The sequence below is a fragment of the Balaenoptera acutorostrata genome, chromosome 14 (assembly GCF_949987535.1).
Source record: "Balaenoptera acutorostrata chromosome 14, mBalAcu1.1, whole genome shotgun sequence".
Classification (NCBI taxonomy): Eukaryota; Metazoa; Chordata; class Mammalia; order Artiodactyla; family Balaenopteridae; genus Balaenoptera; species Balaenoptera acutorostrata.
In genome coordinates, this window is record NC_080077.1 from 69,337,511 (window position 1) to 69,365,159 (window position 27,649).

General features: G+C 42.7%; 3 protein-coding genes across 7 annotated transcripts in view; 2 read left to right on the top strand and 1 right to left on the bottom strand.

Moving 5' to 3' along the window:
• The window catches only part of MDN1 (midasin AAA ATPase 1), a 158,912-nt gene extending 152,914 nt beyond the window's left edge, over nt 1–5,998 (top strand). The window contains exons 98-102 of the mRNA XM_007195955.2: nt 815–888; nt 983–1,097; nt 1,938–2,001; nt 3,491–3,633; nt 4,473–5,998. Of these exons, the coding sequence (XP_007196017.2) occupies nt 815–888; nt 983–1,097; nt 1,938–2,001; nt 3,491–3,633; nt 4,473–4,661 (585 nt within the window). The 3' untranslated portion in view covers nt 4,662–5,998. The remainder of the gene's footprint in view (nt 1–814; nt 889–982; nt 1,098–1,937; nt 2,002–3,490; nt 3,634–4,472) is intronic.
• A 3,152-nt stretch (nt 5,999–9,150) lies between these two features.
• LYRM2 (LYR motif containing 2) lies at nt 9,151–11,210 on the top strand. Its single transcript, XM_007195956.2, has 3 exons — nt 9,151–9,252; nt 9,747–9,887; nt 10,341–11,210. The coding sequence occupies exons 1-3, from the start codon at nt 9,208–9,210 to the stop codon at nt 10,419–10,421; spliced, it is 267 nt and encodes an 88-aa protein (XP_007196018.1). The 5' UTR covers nt 9,151–9,207; the 3' UTR covers nt 10,422–11,210.
• Nucleotides 11,211–11,311: 101 nt separating this feature from the next.
• The window catches only part of ANKRD6 (ankyrin repeat domain 6), a 206,669-nt gene continuing 190,331 nt past the window's right edge, over nt 11,312–27,649 (bottom strand). For 3 of the 5 annotated variants that reach the window (XM_057528063.1, XM_057528064.1, XM_057528062.1), the window contains exons 14-18: nt 17,089–17,202; nt 16,255–16,381; nt 14,534–15,087; nt 12,455–12,576; nt 11,312–11,437 (exon numbers count right to left, since the gene is read on the bottom strand). In XM_057528063.1, coding sequence (XP_057384046.1) covers nt 12,475–12,576; nt 14,534–15,087; nt 16,255–16,381; nt 17,089–17,202 — 897 coding nt within the window. In that variant the 3' untranslated portion in view covers nt 11,312–11,437; nt 12,455–12,474. Of the gene's footprint in view, nt 11,438–12,454; nt 12,577–14,393; nt 15,088–16,254; nt 16,382–17,088; nt 17,203–27,649 lie in introns of those variants that run through there. The other 2 variants (XM_057528066.1, XM_057528065.1) reach the window with 1 other exon arrangement.

A 27,649-nucleotide genomic window follows, 5' to 3' on the forward strand; every position in this document is an offset into this window, starting at 1 on the left:
TCTATCAGTAGTAACAAGGCTTAGGAGCCTGGGTGGAGTTACAACCCACCCCTCCCCGTCAGGGACGTGGAGAGTTGGGGGGTCTTTGCAGTGATGCTGTTGCCCAGCACAAGTCAGCAAGCAGCCTGAAGTCTGTGCACAGGCTCTGCTGGAAAAAGTGTAACCTCTGCACCTGTGTTCAGGTCTCACCTCCCCACTTAGTACCGCATGACTTTGGGCAGTTCATTTTATGTCTGTCAGTTTTACCTTCTGAAAAAATGATTATAACAATACTTACCTCAAACTCAGAGTTGTTATGGAAGACTAAGTGAAATCATGTATGCAGAGCACTCAGTTTAGCACCTGGCACTTGATACATGTTCAGTAGATGTTAGTTGCTACAAGTATCGTCATCTTTTTAACTGAATTTAAATTCTAAAACTATACTGTCATTTATGCATAGATTAGAATAAATTGGTTTTTAAGATCTTTTACCAATGAGAGATTACTTTATATAGTCAAAAAAGGGGAAAGAAACCTTAAAAATTTATGGACCAAATTTCTCAAGATCGCTTTTATTGGATGATGTCTAGAGCAGACCTTTCCTACTAGTATAAAGGATATTGGGTTTCGGCGCTTGTGCTATTAGCCAGGGCCTAAGGCTACCAAAGCCACCAAAGCCTCTGAGTTGGTTGTGAATAGCCATATTCATGTTGTTCCCGTGTGCCATCCCAAAAAAGTAGTGTTTTCTGTGGGAATCTTGGTATAAAAAAGGTTGAAAGGCATTAGTGTAGAGGATATTCCGATTTCTTCAACCCTTCACTTTGTTTCACAGCTTGCCTTTGAATCTCTGGCTGTGATTGGAAATGCTCTAACCTTTCTGGAAGTGGGTCAGATTGCGGTGTGCAGGTAAGAGTGCCTTTTAATCCCATTGGGAAAACCAGCCTCTTTTTTTTGCATGACAAAAAATAACTCCCATTGTATTTGGTTTTTCTCCCCCAAGTTTTGGAGAGTCCGTAAAGCTGTTACACCCATTCCATGAACAGTTCAGTGATTACTCAGGGTCCCAGATTCTGCGGCTCTGCAAATTCCAACAAAAGAAAACCAAGATTGCTCAGGTATGCTGATGACTTCAGATGTCTTCTGAAGTTATTTTATGGTATAGGAGAGACATAATTTTTAGAACTCCCTCCTCCCCAGTATGGTAAAATTTACAATAGAGAATAGTCCTAAGCCTCAGCCGGTGTACCACTGGAAGAGAATCTCCCTTGGCATCCATTATTAAATAGGATGTGATCTCTTTTTCTCAGTTTTTCAAAGATCATTTGACTTTGCATCATTGATTTTCTGGCTCCCTATTTTGAGAGGTTTGGAACATTTTGGAAAAGTGAACCACCTCCCAGTACCCTTATCAAGTGGGTCAAGGCCAATTTCTCTCTACCATTTAGCCTAGAGAAGAAACGATGTGAAATAAAGCCAGTGACTTGCTCAGGATGGCATACGTTCTAAACACAGCATGGGATAACAATTTTGTCCTCCTGATTCCTGCCATAATTTAGCCGCCTTCACGTTACACTGGACATTTTTTCTTGCCTTCTTTTTTTTGCTCAGCTATTTTCCTTTCTTGGAAGAAGACAGCTCTTTGGTTCATTTGGGGGAGTTACTGACTTATTGTCCCCCAGAGGAAGTGTTTCTTTTCCTTTGGGGTGTCTCGTAGAACACTAGTGGGGTATATGCCATGGACACAGGTCTTGTCTGTGCTTGAGAATGCCAGCACCCAATGTAAATGCCAAGTGCAAGGATTGTCAGTCCTTTACGGATGGATGGAAGGGACAGTTTGATTGCTATAGATTTGAGATGGTTATCTGATAATCACTTAAGTGCCAGAAGTAATTTCAGTCTCTGTGATAGTGGGAAGAGAGCTTAAATAGTTTTCTAATTGTCTATTTCTGGTTTAGTTTCTAGAGTCTGTAGCCAACATGTTTGCAGCTGCTCAACAGCTCTCACAAAACATCAGTCCAGGTGAGCTGCGTTCTTTGGTCCTCGCTAATAAAATGCTTTTCTGTTCTTGTACTATTTGCAAGTTGCTTGTTTTCATCTCATTGTACCCATCACCATCTTTTAAAGTGTATGCTCTATAGGAAAACACATAAACAGAGGATGATGCAGAGGTATTAAACATTCATGGAATTTTTTACTCACCCGTTCATTCATTCAAAAATTTTTATTGAACCCATACTCGAGAGGCTTATAATCAAAGAAGAAGGTAGACACCAACTAGTTTGTAATTAACTAGTATATACTCATTTGATAGATTTGAGTTCAGTTGTGAATGAAAGGAGTAAGGGTGTGTGGAATTCAATATAATGAGTATTCTTCAATATTTTAATAACAAAGGAAAGAGGAGAAGGACATGATTCAGAAACCAGCTAATCCATCCATGATTGATTTGGGGCTTTTGCAGCACACCAGTTCTTTAGCCTTTCCCTAAATCCTCAATTCTGATTGTACCATGGGAAGACTTCCTTTTGAAGGTCATTCACGCCTCTCAACACTTGCTAACCTTCCTTGACAGAAGACAGCCTGCCCTTAAGCACAACAGTCTTTCACTGGAAACATTATATAATATGCTAAAAATTTTAATACATTTTTTATTCACTGTTCATTTTAGTGGTCCCTTCTATTTAAGTTTTTGTTTAAATTTCTATTTGTTTTTTTCAAGAAAAAAACAGAATTTAGGTACAAGAAATTGACAGAAATACGAAACTAATAGACAATGACTGAAATTTGGAAGATACAGTTCTAGCTTTCTGATTTGGGCACTTTCTTCTAATGGTCTACTCAGGACTGCTCCTTTTTATACTTTATATCCATAAACATATGTTTTAATTCTCACATGTTGTTGTACAACAAAGTTGATCTAAATGTGACATTCCCCAAAGCACTACTGGGAAATTGTTTTATTGACAGAAGTTTTGTATGTTTTTGTGCAGCCTTGTCTGTGACTCACGTGTTCAAAGTAATAGATCTAATTGGAGGCCCCCTTTATTTGTGCCCAGAATTCACCAGTTTCAGAGAACTGCTTGGTTTTAATAGCACAGAGAAAGCCTGCACTAATTTGTCTTACTGTCCGTAGTTTGTTTATTTTTGGCTGCGTTGGTCTTCGTTGCTACGCACAGGCTTTCTCTAGTTGTGGTGAGCAGGGGCTACTCTTCCTTGTGGTACGCAGGCTTCTCATTGTAATGGCTTCTCTTGTTGCAGAGCATGGGCTCTAGGCACGTGGGCTTCAGTAGTTGTGGCTGGTGGGCTCTAGGGTACAGGCTCAGTAGTTGCGGCGCATGGGCTTAGTTTCTCCGCGGCATGTGGGATCTTCCCAGACCAGGGCTCGAACCCGTGTCCCCTGTATTGGCAGGCGGATTCTTAACCACTGCGCCACCAGGGAAGTCCCCGTACGTAGTCTTTGAGTTGCCGTTTGAGTTGAGTTCCTCTTCTGCTGTATGTTCTACCACAGAAACTGCACAGCTCCTCCTGGTGGTCTCTGACGGACGCGGCCTTTTCTTTGAGGGCAAAGACAGAGTCCTAGCAGCAGTTCAGGCCGCCCGGAATGCTAACATCTTTGTCATTTTTGTTGTGTTGGACAATCCCAGTTCTCGGGTGAGTGATTACTAAAAGCCACTTTTCTGGGGATTCCCTTCAAGCTGTTCTATCTGAAAAATGGCCTGGGTCTCACTGTCATACCAAGAACTCCTATAACATTCATGGCATCCTGAAGGGCACTGTTCTAGGCATTTTATAATTATTTTCTCATGTAAGGTTGAGCAGTAACTCAGTGATGTAGGGATGGTTATTCCCACTCTACAGTGAAGGACAGAAACACAGAGTTTGTAGGTAATGACAGGGAAGCCAGTATTCAGACTGACTCAGAGTCTGTCCTCTTAACCACTTACTGTGCTGACTAGTACTCTGGTGGGTCATCTCCCTCTGCACAGCGTTGCTGCAGATATCGCAGCCTTGATGATGGGCCCTGTCCGTTGGAAACACAGACCAGCCTTTCCAAGTACTTGGATCTCAGCAGTGCCCTCCTCAAAGGAGGAAGCATCAGTTGCTACATGAAGGATGTCCACGGGGTGGTTCTGTTCCAGGGGAAGTACTGTCTCTGCAGGTCACATTAAGGCCTGGATAGCAAGTTGAAGATTTAATGTGAATTATTCCAAGTAGAGAATAGGAAATACCATTGTAGGGAAATCACGTTTGCTTATCTACCCCTTTCCTTCCCTTTTAGTGGCCATTCTCCTGGAAGGGCTGCTCAGAAAGAGATTTGCCTCCTCCTTATTGAGAGTTCTGTTTTACTTAGTAATTAATAAGAGCTATTTTTATAAGCAGGAATTAGACATGTGAGACGTAAAAATTGTCTGCAAAGGAGATCATAAAAGAGCTAGCTATGGACACTGATTTAGTTTTTCTTTTTATTTCTAAATGTTTTTTCTTGCCAGGATTCTATCTTGGACATCAAGGTACCAATATTTAAAGGGCCTGGAGAGATGCCTGAAATCCGATCCTACATGGAAGAGTTCCCATTCCCGTTCTATATAATCCTACGCGATGTGAACGCACTTCCCGAGACGCTCAGCGATGCTCTCAGGCAGTGGTTCGAGCTGGTGACGGCCTCTGACCACCCGTAGAACAGAAGGAACAGAGTCCTGAGTGAGACTTTGCGGTCAGAATGTCACACTGCTTGCCAGGTGCTCCCTTTTGGACAACTGTTTCCGAACTCCCAGCTCAAAAATGGTATTTAATCTTAGACTTGATTTATAAACATTCACCCAACAGCTACAAAAAATTTTATTGCAACATACATTTTATTTTATAATACGATTTCAGAGCCTAGAGGAAACTCTTCATGCTCCCTGCTGTGCCCAGGCTCCAGTTCTTGTAATAAACCTGGGGCCGTGAAGGAACAGCAGCAGCAGGTGTCTGGTCTCGTACCTGGGGGGTGGCGCTGCCCTTCGGGCTCGTCTAGGAAGTCCTGGCCCAAGAGGAGGCTGCACCCCACCTTTGGGGCCCAGCTGCCTGCCTTCCCTCCCAGGGACCCTGGACACCTCCATGAGGAGATGCTGCTGGAAGCATGGGACCGTGCCAGGCCTCTGGGCAAAGGACTAAAGGGAACTTCCCTTTTGACCCTGCGCTAATAAGGCTTGGCCTTGCGAAGCCCACAGTGTGTACCCGAAAGCTGTCAAGTGGCTAAGGCAGCTGCGGTTTTTTTAGAGAGTCTTTTTTTTTTTACTGTGCTGCTTATGAAAGGAACTAACTTCTGTATGAGGGTAGGAGGCTTGTGGTATGTGTGTTTTTTTTATAAAACCACCAGACATCATGGGAGCCCAAATCATCAGAAAATGACCCTTGGGCCATATATGAATAAAATGGCTTTTCAGTGTCCTCCTTCACCTTTGCTGCTTCGGGAGACTATGCAATGATGGAAAGATGATTTTTCCTTTATTTCATCCTCTCTGTGCTATGGTTCGTGCTGTTGTAGTAATTTATTTCTTTAGTTCATTTTTTAACAGTTAAGAGGAAGACTCATTCCTCACACTGATTTCACGTTGAACCAGGCCTGTCATGCTGGAAGAGAAGTGCTTCAAGAGAAGTAGCAGGAGAACTAAGCAGCCACGTCTTGTTTTCCAGTCAAAAATCCATCAACGGTTTTTAGGCAGTTTTTACTCGGCCAAAAAGCAGTGCTTGAATACTTAACTGTGTGCTGTGTTCTATTTAAGTTCTGACTGTCTGTCAGATGTTCTTTCGCAGACAACATGCCATGACGTAATCGTCTATCTCCATGTCTGTTATCAAGTTACACTGTGAAGTGTGCCACCCTTTTGAGGTGGTCCTCAAAGACGCAGTTTGCTTGTTGTTTAACCAAGTGTCCTAAAGCATGTACCTGAGGTTATATCATTTTTTATTCTAAAAAGCTATGCAGCTTCTATTCTGAAAACTATTAAAAAATATACCACTGTTGATGTAACTTGTGACCATTCTTAATGGAACATGACAGGAGTGTAAAAGGTGCGCCAGGGGGTCTTGTCTGCTGGATCAGTCAGCTGTCAGTCACTAGTTTATGCTGTGTATCACGACTCCGCAGCTTCAGTGGCTTATTTCAAGTCAGGGTCTGTTTCTTGTGGTTATGTCTGTGGTGGGTGAGCCTCAGCATGCTGGCCTCATGGCAGAAGAAGGGCAAGCTGGTGGACACACACAATGGCTTGTAAAGATGCTGCTCCAAGATGAAATCTGAGTGTAAGAGATGTATCACTGGCCAAAGGCCTCTGTGGGGCAGGAAGTTTAATCTTCCAGCAGGGAGGGAAGACACTAACATTATGACTGTGATGCAGTCCATCATATCTACCTTTGACAGGACAAGCTAAGCTGAAGCATCCCAACTGATGTACCAGCATAAGTGATTCCCTTGGCCCTGGGATAGCTAATAGGGTCTGGAACAGAAGAATTTCAGTAAGCAGGTTACCCAAGAGTGCTATCTTCAGTTTGTGCTGTGAGAGGAAAAGGGTTGGGAAGCACAGGAGCAGACACAGGAGACCCATCAGGAACTGAGAGCGTTGGTTAGGAAGAGTGACACACCTGAGTCACTTAGAAGAAGCTCCTGCGGATAGGCTTGCTCTCTCACACTCTCACTTGGAGCTCAACCTTTACATTTGCCTTACCTTCCTCTCCACCTCCATCCAAACCCCAAACTTGTCCGGTCTAACTTCTGGATATTTACCTTATTCTGTCTTCCCTTTTGCTTTCCTCTGACTGCAGTGCAGCTGGAGCTCTCTTAAAATGCAGCTTGAGGGGGACTTCCCTGGGGGTAAAGAATCCACCTTCCAATGCAGGGGACACAGGTTCGATCCCTGGTCAGGGAACTAAGATCCCACACGCCACAGGGCAGTGAAGCCTGCGCACCTCAACTAGAGAGCCTGTGTGCCGCAAACTACGAGCCCACGCACCACAACTAGAGAGAAGCCCGCACACCGCAACAAAAGATCCCACGTGCCGCAACTAAGACCCGACGCAGCCAAACATTTTTTTAAAATAAATATTAAAGTAAATAAAATATAGCTTGAACTGCTAATCACTTTGCTAGCTTCACTTCGTCATACTCACAACATCCAAGGAGATCTTTCTGAATTCCTGTGAAGAAGGTACCATTTGTTGCTTCTAAGCACTACCTGCCTCCCCTGTCCCTTCTCTCCCAGCATCCCCACCACACTATTTGATCTGATCACAGCAAACCACAGGGGCCTTGGAATCTGCCAGTGTTCCATGCATTCTTTGTCTAGAATTCTCTTATCCACTTCGCCTTTCTGACTTTGCCTAGCTCAGATAAGCCCTCCAAGAAGAATGAGCTCCCACAGTATGAGCCTTGACAACATCTATAAATACTACGTTGGACTTACGTCTTCCTACCCAAAGAGTGATTCTAAGGACAGGGGGCATATATGACTCATGACAGCATTACCAGTGTCTAGCATGAGTGAATCTTACTGGATGGGAAGAAGAAATAGTATAAAAATGTCAGTTCTCACTTTAGAGATTCAACATGATCAACATTTCACTAACGATTCTAAGATGATTTAGAGGAAAATAATACAAAACATTTCTAAAGGTCATACAGACCATTAATAGAAGACTCATAAGATACTACAGGGAAGTATTCCTGCCTAATAATAAAACATACAACAACAACAAAGTAAAAACGACCTGGATGAAATTATCCTGAGGGTTATTCAAACCCTAAAAGAATTTACCAGGAGTATCACAAAGCCCAGGAATATGAATGAATTAGTTAATAAATGGTGCTGAAATTATAGTTTACAACTGGAAAAGAACTTATATCCCCATTAATGCTATAAACCAAAATCCTAGATAGAGTAAACATTTTAAACGTTAACAATGAAAATTTTTTAAAGTTCTGAAGAGAAGATGAAATTGAAAAGGCTCAAAAAATGGAAAATACACGTGACTATATAGAGACTTAAAGCTATAAAAGGAAAAGGATCAAAATTTTTAAAAATACGGCAAACAGCCCATATATAGTAAGAATAAAAGTCTGGATCATCATAAAGGGACCAAAGTCATAACAATTCACAAAATAAGTGTAACTAAAAGCGGCAAGGGATATTTAACTTCATTACTATTTAAAAGAGAAAAAAATCAATGAATTGCTAATTAGTAGACAAATTTTGAAATATGTGGTTATGGTATTAGCATCATTCACACAATGCCTGGTGACGTTCAAAATCTTGAGAGTGCTTATATGCGCCAGGTTCTGTTCTCGGTGCACTACATACAGTACGGTACAACAGCAGCCCTGGGGTAGATGCTGTTATTTCACTTTACAGACGAGGAAACACACACACAAAAGTAGCCAGAAGTACACAACTGGGAAAAGGGAGCTCCAAGGATTCCAAGCAAGGCAATCAAGTAAATGCTCAGTGAATGAACGGGTAATTGAACACTTTGGACTGTATTTTAATTCAGAACAATCCCATTTTTTAAAAGTAGGAGGGATTCACCTAACCCCTTACAGTTAATACAACCTAAGAGCATAAGGAGTGTGTTGAGGGGAGGATAAAACGATTATAGGGGAAAAAAGCTTAAGGCGTCGGGATGTTTGGTTCCTCGTTACTAGTGACACAGAATTCTCAAAACTGCTATGGGACAACCATTTAAAGCCTTGTAACTAAGGATCATGAAGACTACAACGCCAGGAAAAATGCTCACAGCAGAAAAGAACAGGGAGAAGAACGAGAAAAGGAGGCGAGCAGAACACAAACTTTAAGAGAAATTAACATTTAAATTTTTAGTATTTTTCACTATACACACTAAATCTCAAAAAGAATATACTAAAACAGTTTTCTTCCCTCACCCCCCAAATCCTTTCGTTTAATGAAACTTAACCACGTGTCAGGAACTGGGCTAAATGCCTCACCACTATCTCATTCTTACAACAACCTGTGAAGCAGGAACTGTTATCCTGTTTCACGGATGAGCAAACTTAGGCTAAGACAAAGCGAAACTGCCTTGAGCTTCAGTTCCGACTGTCCGACTGCCGGGCTCCCCGAGCCAGCGCAACTGCCGCCGGCTGCCTCCCGGGAAACCGAGCTCGCCCCGCCCCGTCACCGCCCCACTTCCGCTCCTGCGCGCTGGGGCTCTAGCGGACGGCGCTGTCTGGACGTCATGGTCGTTTCCCGCTTACCCCCAGCAACGCTAACGCTAAAGCAGGTACCCACTATCCTCGCCGGCCTCTTAGGGCAGCTTTACCGGGTCTGAGCTCGATTCTCTACCGCTCCCTGCACCCATTCTATAGAGCGGTCTCGGGGACTACTGGGGCCGACGACCCTGCGCGTGCCCCACTCTGATTGGCTCGGGCTGGGGGGGGGCGGGGCTTCGCGCCGCGGGGGTTGGGGGGCCGACGGCAAGCGCAAGGGGGCGAGGCTACCCTCCAGTCCTGGTGCAAGAGGCGGGCCGGGCTCTTGATCTTGAGCCCGGATCCCTCACTGCCTAGTAACTGCGGGAAAGACTGGTCTGCTGCTTGTACTCTTGATTTTAAGTTTGACAAAGGAGTAAAGAGACAACGCAAACAAACTTCTTGCCGTTTTCTTAAAAGAAAAAAGGTGGTTTTCTTTCCCCTTTTCAAAATTGAGAACCAAAGAGAAAAGAGCCTACCGGGCTGACGATTGTGCAGCTGTAATTGCCATTTCTCCTCCCCTCTACAGTTCGTGAGAAGGCAACAAGTTCTCCTCCTCTACAGAAGGATTTTGCAGGCAATTCGGCAAGTTCCAAATGATTCTGATCGCAAATACCTGAAGGACTGGGCAAGGGAAGAATTCAAAAGAAACAAAAGTGCCACCGAAGAGGTGAGACCAAGATCATGGTGAGGGAAGGTCCTGACCCTTTTGTACTGATTAGTGAGTTTTTTTAAAAAGTCTGATAGATATCTTGGGATATGTCACTGAGATGGTATATCTTGATCATTGCTCTTGATGTTACTGATTTTTCACTTAACTGATATTTTAAGTTTAACAATGTTTGCTGTATCTACACTCTATAGTAGCACCACCCAACTTGTCTGTTAAACCACACACACACGAAAAGATAATAAATATTACAGCATGATGGTTTGGGAAGTATGTTTGGGGTGTATGAAAGCATGCCAGACATTGTGCACCCCTAATTGTTAACTTTTGGCTTTCCTAAAGTGCATCAGTGCCAATTCTCAGCATTAGTTCCTAATTTTAACAAATAAAATGGTAGAGCTGTACCTTGTTTAACCAGTTAAAACAGTGACCAGATTTCACTTTCTTCTACAGGATACAATCCGGATGATGATTACTCAAGGCAATATGCAGCTCAAAGAGTTAGAAAAAACACTTGCTTTAGCCAGATCTTAACTACAGCATTATCCTGAAAGGTTTGCAAAGTCTCCATGTGTTTAGTTGAGCTTAGGCTCAACAGTGGGTAGCCCAAAGCCAAGTGAAACTATCTGTACATAGAGCCCTTGAGCAAAATGTCAGAACATGGAGCATGGCATATCAGAGAGAGCCAAGAAAAGGGCATAAGAGCAATTGTCTTAGCACTGAAAACATACCTTTTATTTTGAAAATGTTCTTGGATGTGTCAGTTTTTGGAAGAAGCAAAAATCAGTACAATAGATAGCACATAAAAAGATGTTCAACGCCATTAATCATTAGGAAAATGCAAATCAAAACCACCAAGAGATACTATTTACATCCACTAGAATGGGCTATAATTAAAAAGGGAGATAATGGCAAATGTTGGTGAGGATGTGGAGAAACTGGAACCCTTAAACACTGCTGGTGGGACTATAAAATTGTGCAGCCACTGTGGAAAAAAGACTGTCAGTTGCCCAAAAGGTTAAACAGCATTATTCATAATAGCCAAAAAGTAAGACAATCCAAATGCCCATCAGCTGATTAATGGATAAGTAAAACGTGGTATACCCATACAATAAAATATTTAGCAAACAAAAAGGGATGAAGTACTGATACATGCTACACCTGGATGAACCTTGAAAACAGTAAAGTGGCCAGTCACAAAAGATCATGTATTGTATGATTCTATTTATATGAATGCACAGCCCTGAATATACTAAAATCTACTGAACTGTACATTTTACAGGTATATGTGAATTATATCTGAATAAAGCCATTTTTCCCCAATTTTTTTGAAATGTAATTGATATATAATATTGTGTAAGTCAATTAAGCTGTTTTAAAACAGTGTGAGGTATAGGGCTAGAGGTGTACTGACCTCAAGAGACACCATGGAGCTTCCTTGGAAAGTCCTTCTGCATTAACCCTCAGGGTTGTTGAGGTATGTTCTTCAGATGTGTTGCATCTGATACTCAAGAGGACTTTCCAAAAAGATCACCACTGGGAATCTAGAACTTTGTAGAAAAAAGAAGAAAGAGAAGTTTAATAAATGCACTGAAGCACCTACCAAAAAGAAGAGGCAACTCCTGGTCAAAACTAATGTGGTTACCTTAATATCCACATGGAAAGTAAAATAAATCATTAATTAAGGAAGCTCCTCAGTGCATTAGGTTCTCCTCCAGTGACAGGAAAAAACAGAGTTTGCAGAATACATTGGAGACAGAAGTTGACTTCAGGACACTTTTGAAAGAGACCAAATGTGTTTAACAGTTAATTTAGTGAAAGTGAAAGCTCCTGGAAGAGGCTGGGGTTGGCAGTTCACCTACAGAACAAATCTAAAAAGTTAATCCAAGAATCAGAGCAGCATCTGAAAGATGTAGAAAAACTTGTGCAGGATAAACAGTGTCTAGTGTTGGACTGCGTGCCGTTGGAGAGGTGTAAACCAGTAGTGCGTCACTAACCTGCATTCCGAGCCACCCTTGCTCTTCCACAGCTCCAGAACCCACAAGACAAAATAATTCTGAATACTCTGCCACAGGGGGATGTGCTAATCTAAAATGCTTGCATAAGCCAATTTTCAGGTTTTTATATAGATGTACATTAGTCAAGCCATCTGATGAACAGAGGGAAAAGCATGTGTGAAGAGTTTCTGAACAGAGAACCTTAGAAAGACTTGCTCTTTTGTGTGGCATGATTGGCAAATACTCAAGTACAGGCTATCTCTAGTAAATCTAAAATCTTGAAGCTAAAAACCATCCTTTTATGAAGTGTGACAAGCAGTGACTTTGATGTTCTTTCTAGCAGCACTGTATGTGGAAGATGTAAAGAGCATTTGTGGTTTGTATTTGCAAGAATCAAATACCACAGACTCCCCAAGAAAACCTAATGTGGGGTTTTGTTTTGATTTTGTTTTTTTAAGTGGATAAAACATGAAAAATTGAATTTTCATCTTCCAGAGGCTAAGACTATTCTCATGCACAAGCTTTTCCCTTCCTCTCTAAAGAACAGTTTAATTTTATTTGTTCACTTACATCTTTGCGTATCTCCTGAATTATAGGCCAAGTCCGTTGTTTAGCCCAAGAGAAGATTTATTTAGCAGTTTCTTCTCACATGTGGAACCATGGTCATTAAGATGTTGGCCAGAATAGAACTGCTGGTGAAACACATTTATCATCTTCATCAGTATTTTGGATTAGGCAAATTAACTGTTCTGGGTGTTCCCTGTGAACTATACTGTTGTTTGAATTTGAAGTTTTGTTCCTAAAGTTTAATTTTAAGATGTCTGAATGTTCAACTAATGTATATTAATTACAATAAATCCATCTTTAAACCCCTTTATTATTATAATATCTAAATTATTAGAATTTTTTTAAATACAAAAGCTTTCTAGCATGAGAAGTGGCTGAGGCTATTATTTAACATATTGACTGCCCCTGTGTCATTTTTTTTCCCCTTTAACGTGTGCCACTGAAGTTTTAAATTCGACAAGACGAGCTTACAAACCTGAAAATAAACTTGAGAGAACATCAAATAAATTCCCTGTCCAGGTTTTGTAATGATGACATACATCTACATTTATTAGGAACGCCTAGATCCACAGATGGTCAGTATTTAAAAGAACAAACCAAAAACAACTGAGCTTGATGGGCAGAACACACAGGGACTAAATGCATACTTTTGTTTTTCTGGGTGTTCCCATGTCAAGAAGTCATATTTTCTCTTTGGCTCAATGAGCAAAAGTTCATTCAAAATTACAGACAACAGTTACTTGGTTCCTCTGTTTATAGAAATAGAATGGAGGTTTCTATGCATATATGGAATTTTGAGGAGATGAATATAATGCCACAAGGGACAAGAAGCTTGGAAGATAATTAAATCCAAAGTTTCAACATACCGTTACTTTTGCAACTTTGTATACTCCATAGAGCAGAGTAACATCCACAGGGCTCCCTGAAGCTGGGGAATCCAAGTCAATTTATTGCGTTTTTTACCTTGACATAGTCACTACAAAGCAGTGGAAAGGTTTTGAGGTTCTTCAATGACAGAACTCAGTTCAAAATGAAATACTTTCAGGAAACAGCCTTATTTCTTTATAAAATGTAGACCAATAAGCTCACATTCAGAAAGGTACTCTAAGATAACTGGCTGTGAATTAGGTTATAGAAATTTCAGGTAATTGCTACGTGAATGTTTTTTCCATTAATCCACTTTAAAATCACTATGATTAATTGTACTATTTCTTTCTTTTGGCTGAAAGATACAGAAACCATGATCCAATGATTTGAACCTTTCTCATTTGAGTTCATTGACATTCCCAGTGCTATTAGCCAATTAACCCATTATTTAAATACACTCTGACTTTTCAAAACATTTTACGATATACTGGATCTTGCGACATCATGAAAATCCTTCTCAAAATTTGTTTGGTGAGTTTTCCCCTGGTTAAGATGTCAGCATTTTGGGAACTATGAACTTGAGGGAGGGAGTTCAGCGTGTCTGTTACAGCTCTTACAGAAAGACACTCTCCAGGCACAGCAGGCATGTTGATATGAATGACTGCTTGATTTGAGTGCACAGGGATTAATATTTTTTCTTGCTTTTCATTTACATTATTTCATATCCTGAATATTAGGGTTTAGGCTTACACATCCTTCAGTTTCTTAGCACGGCTCGCTTAATCTGAGCTTTCGAACTTCAGATGAACTTGAGCTGAGGTTTCAAATCTGTAATGAAACCTGAAACTAAGCAAGCGTCCCCTAGTTTCAGTCTAATTGTTGAAGTCTTCATAACTTCAGGGCACAGGAAGCATGTGTCTGGCACGTTTTAGAAATTAGTGATTTTTTTAAAAGGCAAGTTCTGCTATCTGCTATGTGTACAATAACTGACACCTCGGACATAGCTCTTCTGCAGCTGCAGGACCGGAGATCCTCAGGAATCCTTCCCCCCCCACTCCCGCCCTCCCCACAGCATGTGGGATCCTAGTTCCCAGACCAGGGATCGAACCCCCGCCCCCTGCATTGGAAGCACAGAGTCTGAACCACTGGACCACCAGGGAAGTCCCAGGAATCCTTTCTCGTCCCACTTCCCAGGCCCTAGTTTTCCTTCTGTACCTTAGTCCTTAGTTTAGCAAGTTCCTCCTCTAAACTTTTAATGTGTTCCTCCAGCGTGGCCTTGTCTTGCTGGGCTTTCTGACTGGCTTGGCTTCGTGCTTCTTCAATCTTCCTTTCATACCACTTTTCCATCTGGGTGGAAACAGCCTCAAAGAAATACTGGGTGAGCTCCAGCGCTTGGGAGGTGTCTCGAGCGTGAGGGGCCGTCTGCTCGCCACCTGCTGCTGGTGGCGGCCGCCCGCAGGCAGTGCTGGGTGCTGGCTGCTGGCCGCGGTGCCTCGTCTGCCCACCTTTCCCAGACTTCTTGGTTTGGGTGCCTCTGTCAACACAGGGCCCAGCCTGCGGGTCGCACTTGGCTGCCTCTTTCAAGGGTAACGAGGCTGTCTGGACCTTGACATTCCTCAGTCGGGAGCCTGTACAGTCCAAGGAAGACAGCTCCTGCTGGAGTCTGTGGGCGGCTGTGGAGCTGAGGGCCTTTTCCTTGGGCCTGACCACCTGAGGGGGGCTGTCAGAGGCTGCTACTGGACCTGCGGTCACCAGTGACTGATCCACACCTGGTTTCGGAAGGAAAACAAAAGTCAGAGCGAATCCGTGTTCGTACAGTCACATGGGCTGGCATTTGAGAGTCCCGGGAATCCTGTAAACCAGCCTTCTCAGCCATCACCCACCGTGTGCAACTTCTCCTGCCCTACCCCCTCCACTTCTCCCCTGATTATCATCTTGGCTTTCAGGGCTTTCAGGGATGTTGCGTTAGACACACTGGTGGCATCTAAGCCAAAAACGTTACTGGCCTTTCCTTTAGCGTGTCTCAGTCTATGCTAAAGGGCTCTGGGTACCATTTCCTGATTGCTAAGGATGACACATCTCACTACTTGTCCTAAAACAGAATTGGGCATTTACTGATCAGAATAAATACCCCCATTCTCTAACTTCCGGGCCCTTTACAGACCATAGCCCCGGTTACTAGTTCCTTGATCCAAGCTCCCACTTGGAGAGGCGGTCCTATTACCCATACCCAGAGCTCCATGACAAGTTCCGTAACTAGTCCTAGCATGAAAAGTTTGCCCAGGATTTTCCCCACTGTTATGGGCACAAAGAAGATAAAACCACAAATACAGAGATGGCCTATGGTAACATGAAACACATGACATATCAGAATCCCCCCATGGAGGTCTAATTACTAAGGCTATGAATGTCCTCAACTGATCATCATTGAGTGTAGCCACTGTAGCTAATGTAAAGATGCTCTGGCTCAAAGCATCTCTTATCCAGCCCCTGGGGCAGCTTTGATATATGAACTGTTGTTTAATGAGGCTGTACAGAGTTGGCCAAAGGTAGAAGGCTGATCAAGGACGAGAAAGGGAAAGAGTCACAAGGGCAGGGGCGAGTGCCCTTCTGAGATGACACATCCTTTCCTCATCCTCATCTTTGGGGTCCACTCTGACACCATCAAGGTTGCACTGCTATCATGGATCAACAATTCTTTTATTCCTTCATTCAGGTATTTCTGAACACTTAAATAGGAGTGCTTTATTACTGTATAGGAACTGTGTATACAGTAGTGAGCAAAGCATGGTCCTTGCCCCTACAGAGTTCACATTACAATCCAGTGTTTCCCGCAGCCCTGGCACACAGCCTGCCTTCAGATGCAGAAGAGAACGCGACCGGGGGGTTTCATCACCTTTGGATGGAAGGGCTCTCTGCATGTTGGTGTCGGTTACCTGTGGAGGACTCGCAAGTGGATGGTGTGGATTTAGTCCTGGAGGCCCTAGAATCTCCAGAAAGCTTCAGCTCCAGATTCTGAATCTTTAACATGCACCAAGTTTTTAATTCATCCACCAAGGACATCTAAAAAAAACCCCACAAGTTAGTACACAAATCATCAGGAGACTCTGATACATGGCTTATGAATTAAAGCCTCAAGAATGTGGACTTTACGACTGTGATAGGCTCTTTTCTGGACAAGCCCCAAAGTTTTGGATTACCCGCCTCCCACAGGCCACACGGCCTTCTCTGTTGGCCCTCTGAAGCCCAGGATTCACCCAGCACCCAAGCCGATAGCTAACTATGATCTTCATTAAGTGACCTAGAGACACCTTAGACGCCAACAGCCAAAGCTTCCCACGGCTTCCACACCAAGCACGTCTGGCTGCTAGGAGCGTGAACTCACTCACACGCTCACAAGTATACTCATTTCATGTCTGCTGTCCGGGGTGCACCACAAACTGCCTGAGGGCAGGAACCCAATCTTGTGCAGGCCCAGCAGGGGCACGATACATAGCACTGATCCAGGGCGGAGCTCGGCTTTCCCAGCACGTTCTACAAACTGCACGGCCTCCACCTCCTGCCAGCACACTCAGCCGCAAACAGGAACCAAACTCCAGGCTCCTTCCTACTGACTTCATTTCAGGTTATAAAAGTGGCACGCTCTTTGACGCAAACGCTTTTAGGGGATCTCGGCCTGGGAGTTTTCAATGATGGGCCCGAGTCCCTTGACTCGGGGGCGAAAAGAGTGGCAAATCGCAGGGTCAGCACGGACAGATCCGGGTTTTCACCTGCCGTTTCTCTCCCTCATGCTTCTCTGAGTCCGAGTGCTGCTGCAGGCGGTTCAGGCACTCCGTCCTCTCTGCTGAGAGTCGCTCAACCATCAGCTTGTCCAGAACCCGCATCTAGGATTCAATGGGCAAAGGGTGAGTGACTGAGATGATCTAAGGATGGGACCTGGCATCCTGACTCCCGAGGCGGGCTCAGGAGTACCAAAGCAAGGGCCAGACAGAAGGTAAGCACACCTCCACTCCTCAGCCGAGTCTTTTCCCGAGGCATTCATGGAACTCTGATTTTCCAGAATTCCTGAGCATGTTTTTGTGTAGGCCAAAGCTTCTTTCTTTTTCTCATTTAAAAGTCCTGAGGGGTTTAAGAGACTATATATACACAGTAAATATACAACTTGAGCCAACACAGTCCTGGTAGGTAAAAGAGAATCTGTATGGGTCTTAGAACATTATTGCCAAGACTATTACTGCAAGGAAAAACTATGTCAAGGGGTATGGAGCTACCCCAACTCCCCCTTTTAAAAAATTGTTTTTTTAATCCCCCTTCCCCTTTTTAAATGTCAGTGGCTGCCCTAGAGGAAATGAAAGAAGCTGAGTAGTCAGGGCTTTCATCCAGCTCTCCCAGTGAACAAATCCTCTTGGCCCTTCACTGAAAGTAGTCAAAGCACATGTGAAGAAGGTTGTGGACGGAGTTCAAAGGGATTGCTTCAAGGAACTTCCCTGGCGGTCCAATGGTTAGGACTCCTCGCTTTCACTGCCCAGGGTGCGGGTTCAATCCCCGGTCAGGCACCACAAGCCGCATGGCCAAAACAAGCAAACAAACAAAAAACAAGGGACTGTTTTCAGGGAGTAAATGACTGTCACCTTCCAATCATGTGCCCCTCTGTGCTCCCCTAGCTGGACACTTCCTGTAGGGCTCTAACACCCAGTGGGGCCACACTCCCACTGCCTGACAAGGGCCAAAGCAGAGAAGGGAACCGTTGTGAGCGGGAGCCAGCCATGGAGGGCTCAGCGGCAGCGTCCTCTCCTGTCGGGGACGCAGCTGACGCTCCACACTCAGATGTTCATAATAAAAAAGCAGCACTGGGCTTCCCTGGTGGCGCAGTGGTTGAGAGTCTGCCTGCTGATGCAGGGGACACGGGTTCGAGCCCTGGTCTGGGAAGATCCCACATGCCGCGGAGCAACTAGGCCTGTGAGCCACAACTACTGAGCCTGCGTGTCTGGAGCCTGTGCTCCGCAACAAGAGAGGCCGCGATAGTGAGAGGCCCGCGCACCACGATGAAGAGTGGCCCCCGCTCGCCGCAACTAGAGAAAGCCCTCGCAGAGAAACAAAGACCCAGCACAGCCATAAAATAAATTAAATTAATTAATTAATTTAAAAAATCTTAAAAAAAAAAAAAAAAAAAGCAGCAGCAGTTCTGCAGATGCAGTGAGCACCTCCTGCTTGGTCTCTTCAGCCCTCACGTTTTTCTGTGAACTGCTCTTTGCCTGTTTTCTAGGACTGGCCTGCTCCGCCACCTCCTGCCCCCTGCACAGACGAATGGCTCGGCCGAGAGCACCCAAGTGGATACGCGGATGTGTTCCTGGGGCACGGCTGACTGGTCCGGGCATGCGCGCCTGACTCATGCTGGACCTCTGAGAGTCCTTCCCCTGAGATCTGGAATTAGGACTAAGATTCTACATCCCAATCTGTCACTTTCTTTGAACCAAAAAGAGGTCATTGAGACATCCCAGCACTCACCTAATGCATCCTCTCTGGGCTTGAGCTGGCTGAAGTGACGTTTTATTTACAAAACGGTCGTAACTCATCTATTATGGCTCAAAGATTTTTTAAATGGGCTTTCTATGAAATGCAAATAACAAACCTTAAAAATGTTCAATTTCACCAGTAAACAAGGAAGTAAAAATTACATAGTCAAATGTCCTTAATCAATTGGGAAAAACTTAAAAAAAAATGCTAACATTAAATGATGGCAGAAGTTGGAGGCTCAGATACTGCTGGTAGGATATAAATTGGTACAACCTTTCAATTAAGTAGCTTGCCAAAATTTATCAAGAGCCTTAAACATACTCTTAACTCTGGACCCAATTATCCTAATTCTGAGCAAATAACCTCAGAAGCAATCAAAAGTTTATGCACATAAATGTTCACAGCATTTATTTGAGTGAAAAACTATAAGCAACTTCAGTGTCTAACAAAAGGAATGTTTAAATACATTATGTTGTATTAATATGCTGGAATACTATGAAGCCAAGGACATAGGAAAGTGCTCATGATATAAAATTCAGTGAAAAAAGCAGGAAGCAAAAGTATGTGTATACTAATCATTAGAGAAGTACAAATCAAAACTACAATGAGGTATCTCCTCACACCAGTCAGAATGGCCATCATTAAAAAAATCTACAAACAATAAATGCTGGAGAGGGTGCGGAGAAAAGGGGACCCTCTTGCACTGCTGGTGGGAATGTAAATTGATACAGCCACTGTGCAGAACAGTATGGAGGTTCCTTAAAAAACTAAAAATAGAACTACCATACGACCCAGCAATCCCACTACTGGGCATATACCCTGAGAAAACCATGATTCAAAATGAGTCACATACCACAATGTTCACTGCAGCTCTATTTACAATAGACAGGACATGGAAACAACCTAAGTGTCCACTGACAGATGAATGGATAAAGAAGATGTGGCACATATGTACAATGGAATATTACTCAGCCATAAAAAGAAACGAAATTGAGTTATTTGTAGTGAGGTGGATGGACCTAGAGACTGTCATACAGAGTGAAGTAAGTCAGAAAGAGAAAAACAAATACTGTATGCTAACACATATATATGGAAGCTAAAGGGAAAAAAAAGTGGTTCTGAAGAACCTAGGGGCAGGACAGGAATAAAGATGCAGACGTAGAGAATGGACTTGAGGACATGGGGAGGGGGAAGGGTAAGCTGGGATGAAGTGAGAGAGGGGCAAGGACATATATACACTACCAAATGTAAAATAGATAACTAGTGGGAAGCAGCCGCATAGCACAGGGAGATCAGCTTGGTGATTTGTGACCACCTAGAGGGGTGGGATAGGGAGGGCGGGAGGGAGACACAAGAGGGAGGAGATACGGGGATATATGTATATGTATAACTGATTCACTTTGTTATAAAGCAGAAACTAACACCATTGTAAAGCAATTATAATCCAATAAAGATGTTAAAAAAAAAAAAAAGTATGTGTATATCTCCTCGCACAGAAACAGTACACTGCCATTAAAAAGCACACCGTAGCTCTACAAGTCTAAGGTGTACTACTAAATTAAAAAGCTGCAAAAAAAAAAAAAGCACAGTATAGTTCCATTTTTGTTTAAAAGGGAAAATTAGTAAGGTTATATCTATAAAAGAAAAAACCTATGGGAAAATTCACAGTAATGGAAGGGATCTCTGGGGAGTGTCACTATGAAAATAGTTCTGTAGGTGGAATGTGGAATGTTTTTCCCAATGAACATATGTTATTTTATAAGCTCTTAAAAGTTTTTCCCATGTAAAAACCTGTTATCTGTCACACATTTCTTATTAATTACAAAGGGAAAGTGTACCTTTACAATGGAAAGAGATGGTGGTTACCAGGTTAGCCAAATAAGACATCCTGACATTTGTCTCTTCTGATGTGATGTAATTTGAAGTTTACACAGTTAAATATGATGTATTCTTGCCAAAAATATTTAACCACTGGTCTCAAACTTTAGGTTTTTACCAGCATCACCTGGAGGTCCTGTTAAAACACAGGTGGCTAGACCCCGCCCCCCGAGTTTTATTCACAGTTAAATTCAGTAGATTTGGAATAGAGGCCCAAGAATTTGCATTTCTTCCCCACAAGTCCCCAAATGATGTTGCTGGTGCTGCTTCAGGGATGACGCTTTGAGGATTACTGTTCTAGACCTAACTTTCAGAAATACAGGGATAGAGAAAGAAGTTAAATAACACCATGAAGAAACTGTCAGACAAATCCAGAATATAAAACATCCTATAAAACAAACGGCCTGGACTCTTTAAAAAGTTAATATTATGGAAGAAAACAGAAACTGCAAGAAGGAACGAGGGACTGCTTTAGATGAAACGAGACCACAGGGACCTAACACATAACATAAAAGCACAGAATATTCACTGGCTGCTGGGCTGGGATTAAAAACAAAAACTAGCTATTAAAAAAAACATTTTGAGACGTCCCTGGTGGCACAGTGGTTAAGAATCTGCCTGCCGAGTCTGGAGAAGATGGCGGAAGAGTGAGACGCGGAGATCACCTTCCTCCCCACAGGTACATCAGAAATACACCTACATGTGGAACAACTCCTACAGAACACCTACTGAACGCTGGCAGAAGACCTCAGACCTCCCAAAAGGCAAGAAACTCCCCACGTACCTGGGTAGGGCAAAACAGAAAAAACAGAGACAAAAGAATAGGGATGGGATCTGCACCAGTGGGAGGGAGCTGTGAAGGAGGAAAGGTTTCCACACACTAGGAAGGCCCTTCCCGGGCGGAGACTGTAGGTGGCGGAGTGGGGAGCTTCGAAGCCACGGAGGAGAGCGCAGCCACAGGGGTGCGGAGGGCAAAGCAGAGAGATTCCCGCACGGAGGATCGGTGCCGAGCAGCACTCAGCAGCCTGAGAGGCTTGTCTGCTCACCCGCTGGGGCGGGCAGGGGCTGGGAGCTGAGGCTCCGGCTTCGGTCGGATCCCAGGGAGAGGACTGGGGTTGGCGGCGTGAACACAGCCTGAAGGGGGCTAGTGCACCACAGCTAGCCGGGAGGGAGTCCGGGGAAAAAGTCTGGAGCTGCCAAAGAGGCAAGAGACTTTTTCTTGCCTCTTTGTTTCCTGGTGCGCGAGGAGAGGGGATTCAGAGCGCTGCTTAAAGGAGCTCCAGAGACGGGCGTGAGCTGTGGCTATCAGCGCGGACCCCAGAGACAGGCATGAGACGCTAAGGCTGCTGCTGCCACCACCAAGAAGCCTGTGTGCGAGCACAGGTCACTCTCCACACCGCCCCTCCCGGGAGCCTGTGCAGCCCACCACTGCCAGGGTCCTGTGATCCAGGGACAACGTCCCCGGGAGAACGCACGGCGCGCCTCAGGCTGGTGCAACGTCACGCTGGCCTCTGCCACTGCAGGCTCGCCCCCGCATCCGTACCCCTCCCTGCCCACGGCCTGAGTGAGCCAGAGCCCCTGAATCAGCTGCTCCTTTAACCCCGTCCTGTTTGAGCAAAGAACAGATGCCCTCAGGCGACCTACACGCAGAGGCGGGTACAAATCCAAAGCTGAACCCCGGGAGGTGAGCGAACAAAGAAGAGAAAGGGAAATCTCTCCCAGCAGCCTCAGAAGCAGCGGATTAAATCTCCACAATCAACTTGATGTACCTGCATCTGTGGAATACCTGAATAGACAAGGAATCATCCCAAATTGAGGAGGTGGACTTTGGGAGCAAAATATATTATTTTTTCCCCTTTTCCTCTTTTTGTGACTGTGTATGTGTATGCTTCTGTGTGAGATTTTGTCTGTATAGCTTTGCTTTCACCATTTGTCCTAGGATTCTGTTTTTTTTTCTTTTTTAAATTTTTCATAATAATTATTTTTTATTTTAATAACTTTATTTTATCCTACTTTATTTTACTTTATCCTCTTTCTTTCTTTCTATTTTTTCTCCCTTTTATTCTGAGCCATGTGGGTGAAAGGCTCTTGGTGCTCCAGCCAGGCATCAGGGCTGTGCCTCTGAGGTGGGAGAGCCAACTTCAGGACACTGGTCCACAAGAGACCTCCCAGCTCCACGTAATATCAAACGGCAAAAATCTCCCACAGATCTCCATCTCAACACCAAGACCCAGCTTCACTCAATGACCAGCAAGCTACAGTGCTGGACACCCTACGCCAAACAACTAACAAGACAGGAACACAGCCCCATCCATTAGAAGAGAGGCTGCCTAAAATCGTAATAAGGCCACAGACACCCCAAAACACACCACCAGACGTGGACTTGCCCACCAGGAAGACAAGATCCAGCCTCATCCACCAGAACACAGGCACTAGTCTCCTCCACCAGGAAGCCTACACAACCCACTGAACTAACCTTAGCCACTGGGACAGACACCAAAAACAACGGGAACTACGAACCTGCAGCCTGCGAAAAGGAGACCCCAAACACAGTAAGATAAGCAAAATGAGAAGACAGAAAAACACACAGCAGATGAAGGAGCAAGGTAAAACCCCACCAGACCTAACAAATGAAGAGGAAATAGGCAGTCTACCTGAAAAAGAATTCAGAATAATCATAGTAAAGATGATCCAAAATCTTGGAAATAGAGAAAATGCAAGAAACATTTAACAAGGACATAGAAGAACTAAAGAGGAACCAAGCAACGATGAACACCACAATAAATGAAATTAAAAATACTCTAGAAGGGATCAATAGCAGAATAACTGAGGCAGAAGAACGGATAAGTGACCTGGAAGATAAAATAGTGGAAATAACTACTGCAGAGCAGAATAAAGAAAAAAGAATGAAAAGAATTGAGGACAGTCGCAGAGACCTCTGGGACAACATTAAATGCACCAACATTCGGATTATAGGGGTCCCAGAGGAAGAGGAGAAAAAGAAAGGGACTGAGAAAATATGTGAAGAGATACTAGTTGAAAACTTCCTTAATATGGGACAGGAAATAGTCAATCAAGTCCAGGAAGCACAGAGAGTCCCATACAGGATAAATCCAAGGAGAAACACGCCAAGACACACATTAATCAAACTATAAAAAATTAAATACAAAGAAAAATATTAAAAGCATCAAGGGAAAACCAAATAACATAGAAGGGAATCCCCATAAGGTTAACAGCAAATATTTCAGCAGAAACTCTGCAAGCCAGAAGGGAGTGGCAGGACATATTTAAAGTGATGAAGGAGAAAAACCTACAACCAAGATTACTCTACCCAGCAAGGATCTCATTTAGATTTGATGGAGAAATTAAAACCTTTACAGACAAGCAAAAGCTGAGAGAGTTCAGCACCACCAAACCAGCTTTACAACAAATGCTAAAGGAACTTCTCTAGGCAAGAAACACAAGAGAAGGAAAACACCTACAATAACAAACCCAAAACAATTAAGAAAATGGGAATAGGAACATACATACTGATAATTACCTTAAATGTAAATGGATTAAATGATCCCACCAAAAGACACAGACTGGCTGAATGGATACAAAAACAAGACCCGTATATATGCTATCTACAAGAGACCCACTTCAGACCTAGGGACACATACAGACTGAAAGTGAGGGGATGGAAAAAGATATTCCATGCAAATGGAAATCAAAAGAAAGCTGGAGTAGCAATTCTCATATCAGACAAAATAGACTTTAAAATAAAGACTATTACAAGAGACAAAGAAGGACACTACATAATGATCAAGGGATCGATCCAAGAAGAAGACATAACAATTGTAAATATTTATGCACCCAACATAGGAGCACCTCAATACATAAGGCAAATAATAACAGACATAAAAGGGGAAATCGACAGTAACACAATAAGAGTAGGGAACTTTAACACCCCACTTTCACCAATGGACAGATCATCAAACATGAAAATAAAAAAGGAAACACAAGCTTTAAATGATACATTAAACAAGGTGGACTTAATTGATATTTATAGGACATTCCATCCAAAAACAACAGAATACACATTTTTCTCAAGTGCTCATGGAACATTCTCCAGGATAGAGCATACCTTGGGTCACAAATCAAGCCTTGGTAAATTTAAGAAAATTGAAATCGTAGCAAGTATCTTTTCCGACCACAACACTATAAGACTAGATATCAATTACAAGAAAAGATCTGTAAAAAATACAAACACATGGAGGCTAAACAATACACTAATGAATAACCAAGGGATCACTGAAGAAATCAAAAAACACCTAGAAACAAATGACAATGAAAACACGACAACCTGAAACCTATGGGATGCAGCAAAAGCAGTTCTAAGAGGGAAGTTTATAGCAATACAATCCTACCTTAAGAAACAGGAAACATCTAAAATAAACAACCTAACCTTGCACCTAAAGCAATTAGAGAAAGAAGAACAAAAAAACCCCAAACTTAGCAGAAGGAAAGAAATCTTAAAGATCAGATCACAAATAAATGAAAAAGAAATGAAGGAAATGATAGCAAAGATCAATAAAACTAAAAGCTGGTTCTTTGAGAAGATAAACAAAATTGATAAACCATTAGCCAGACTCATCAAGAAAAAAAGGGAGAAGACTCAAATCAACAGAATTAGAAATGAAAAAGGAGAAGTAATAACTGACACTGCAGAAATACAATGGATCATGAGACATTACTACAAGCAACTCTATGCCAATAAAATGGACAACCTGGAAGAAATGGACAAATTCTTAGAAATGCGCAACCTGCCGAGACTTAACCAGGAAGAAATAGAAAATATGAACAGACCAATCACAAGCACTGAAATTGAAACTGTGATTAAAAATCTTCCAACAAACAAAAGCCCAGGACAAGATGGCTTCACAGGCGAATTCTATCAAACATTTAGAGAAGAGCTAACACCTATCCTTCTCAAACTCTTCCAAAATATAGCAGAGGGAAGAACACTCCCAAACTCATTCTACGAGGCCACCATCACCCTGATACCAAAACCAGACAAAGACGTCACAAAGAAAGAAAACTACAGGCCAATGTCACTGATGAACATAGATGCAAAAATCCTCAACAAAATACTAGCAAACAGAATCCAACAGCACATTAAAAGGATCATACACCATGATCAAGTGGGGTTGATCCCAGGAATGCAAGGATTCTTCAATATACGCAAATCAATCAACATGATACACCATATTAAATTGAAGGAGAAAAACCATATGCTCATCTCAATAGATGCAGAGAAAGCTTTCGACAAAATTCAACACCCATTTATGATAAAAGCCCTGCAAAAAGTAGGCATAGAGGGAACTTTCCTCAACATAATAAAGGCCATATATGACAAACCCACAGCCAACATTGTCCTCAATGGTGAAAAACTGAAACCATTTCCACTAAGATCAGGATCAAGACAAGGTTGCCCACTCTCACCACTATTATTCAACATAGTTTTGGAAGTTTTAGCCACAGCAATCAGAGAAGAAAAAGAAATAAAAGAAGTAAAACTGTCACTGTTTGCAGATGACATGATACTATACAGAGAGAATCCTAAAGATGCTACCAGAAAACTACTAGAGCTAATCAATGAATTTGGGAAAGTAGCAGGATACAAAATTAATGCACAGAAATCTCTTGCATTCCTATACACTGATGATGAAAAATCTGAAAGTGAAATTAAGAAAACACTCCCATTTACCATTGCAAGAAAAAGAATAAAATATCTAGGAATAAACCTACCTAAGGAGACAAAACACCTGTATGCAGAAAATTATAAGACACTGATGAAAGAAATTAAAGATGATACAAATAGATTGAGAGATATACCATGTTCCTGGATTGGAAGAATCAACATTGTGAAAATGACTCTACTACCCAAAGCAATCTACAGATTCAATGCAATCCCTCTCAAACTACCACTGGCATTTTTCACAGAACTAGAACAAAAAATTTCACAATTTGTATGGAAACACAAAAGACCCCGAATAACCAAAGCAATCTTGAGAACGAAAAATGAAGCTGGAGGAATCAGGCTCCCTGACTTCAGACTATACTACAAAGCTACAGTAATCAAGACAGTATGGTACTGGCACAAAAACAGAAATATAGATCAATGGAACAGGATAGAAAGCCCAGAGAGAAACTCACGCACATATGGACACCTTATCTTTGATAAAGGAGGCAAGAATATACAGTGGAGAAAAGACAGCCTCTTCAATAAGTGGTGCTGGGATAACTGGACAGCTACATGTAAAAGAATGAAATTAGAACGCTCCCTAACACCATACACAAAAATAAACTCAAAATGGATTGAAGACCTAAGTGTAAGGCCAGACACTATCAAACTCTTAGAGGAAAACATAGGCAGAACACACTATGACATAAATCACAACAAGATCCTTTTTGACCCACCTCCTAGAGAAATGGAAATAAAAACAAAAATAAACAAATAGGACCTAATGAAACTTAAAAGCTTTTGCACAGCAAAGGAAACCATAAACAAGACCAAAGACAACCCTCAGAATGGGAGAAAATATTTGCAAATGAAGCAACTGACAAAGGATTAATCTCCAAAATTTACAAGTAGCTCATGCAGCTCAATAACAAAAAAACAAACAACCCGATCCAAAAATGGGCAGAAGACCTAAATAGACATTTCTCCAAAGAAGATATACGGATTGCCAACAAACACACGAAAGAATGCTCAACATCATTAATTATTAGAGAAATGCAAATCAAACTACAATGAGATATCATCTCACACCAGTCAGAATGGCCATCATCAAAAAATCTAGAAACAATAAATGCTGGAGAGGGTGTGGAGAAAAGGGAACCCTCTTGCACTCTTGGTGGGAATGCAAATTGATACAGCCACTATGGAGAACA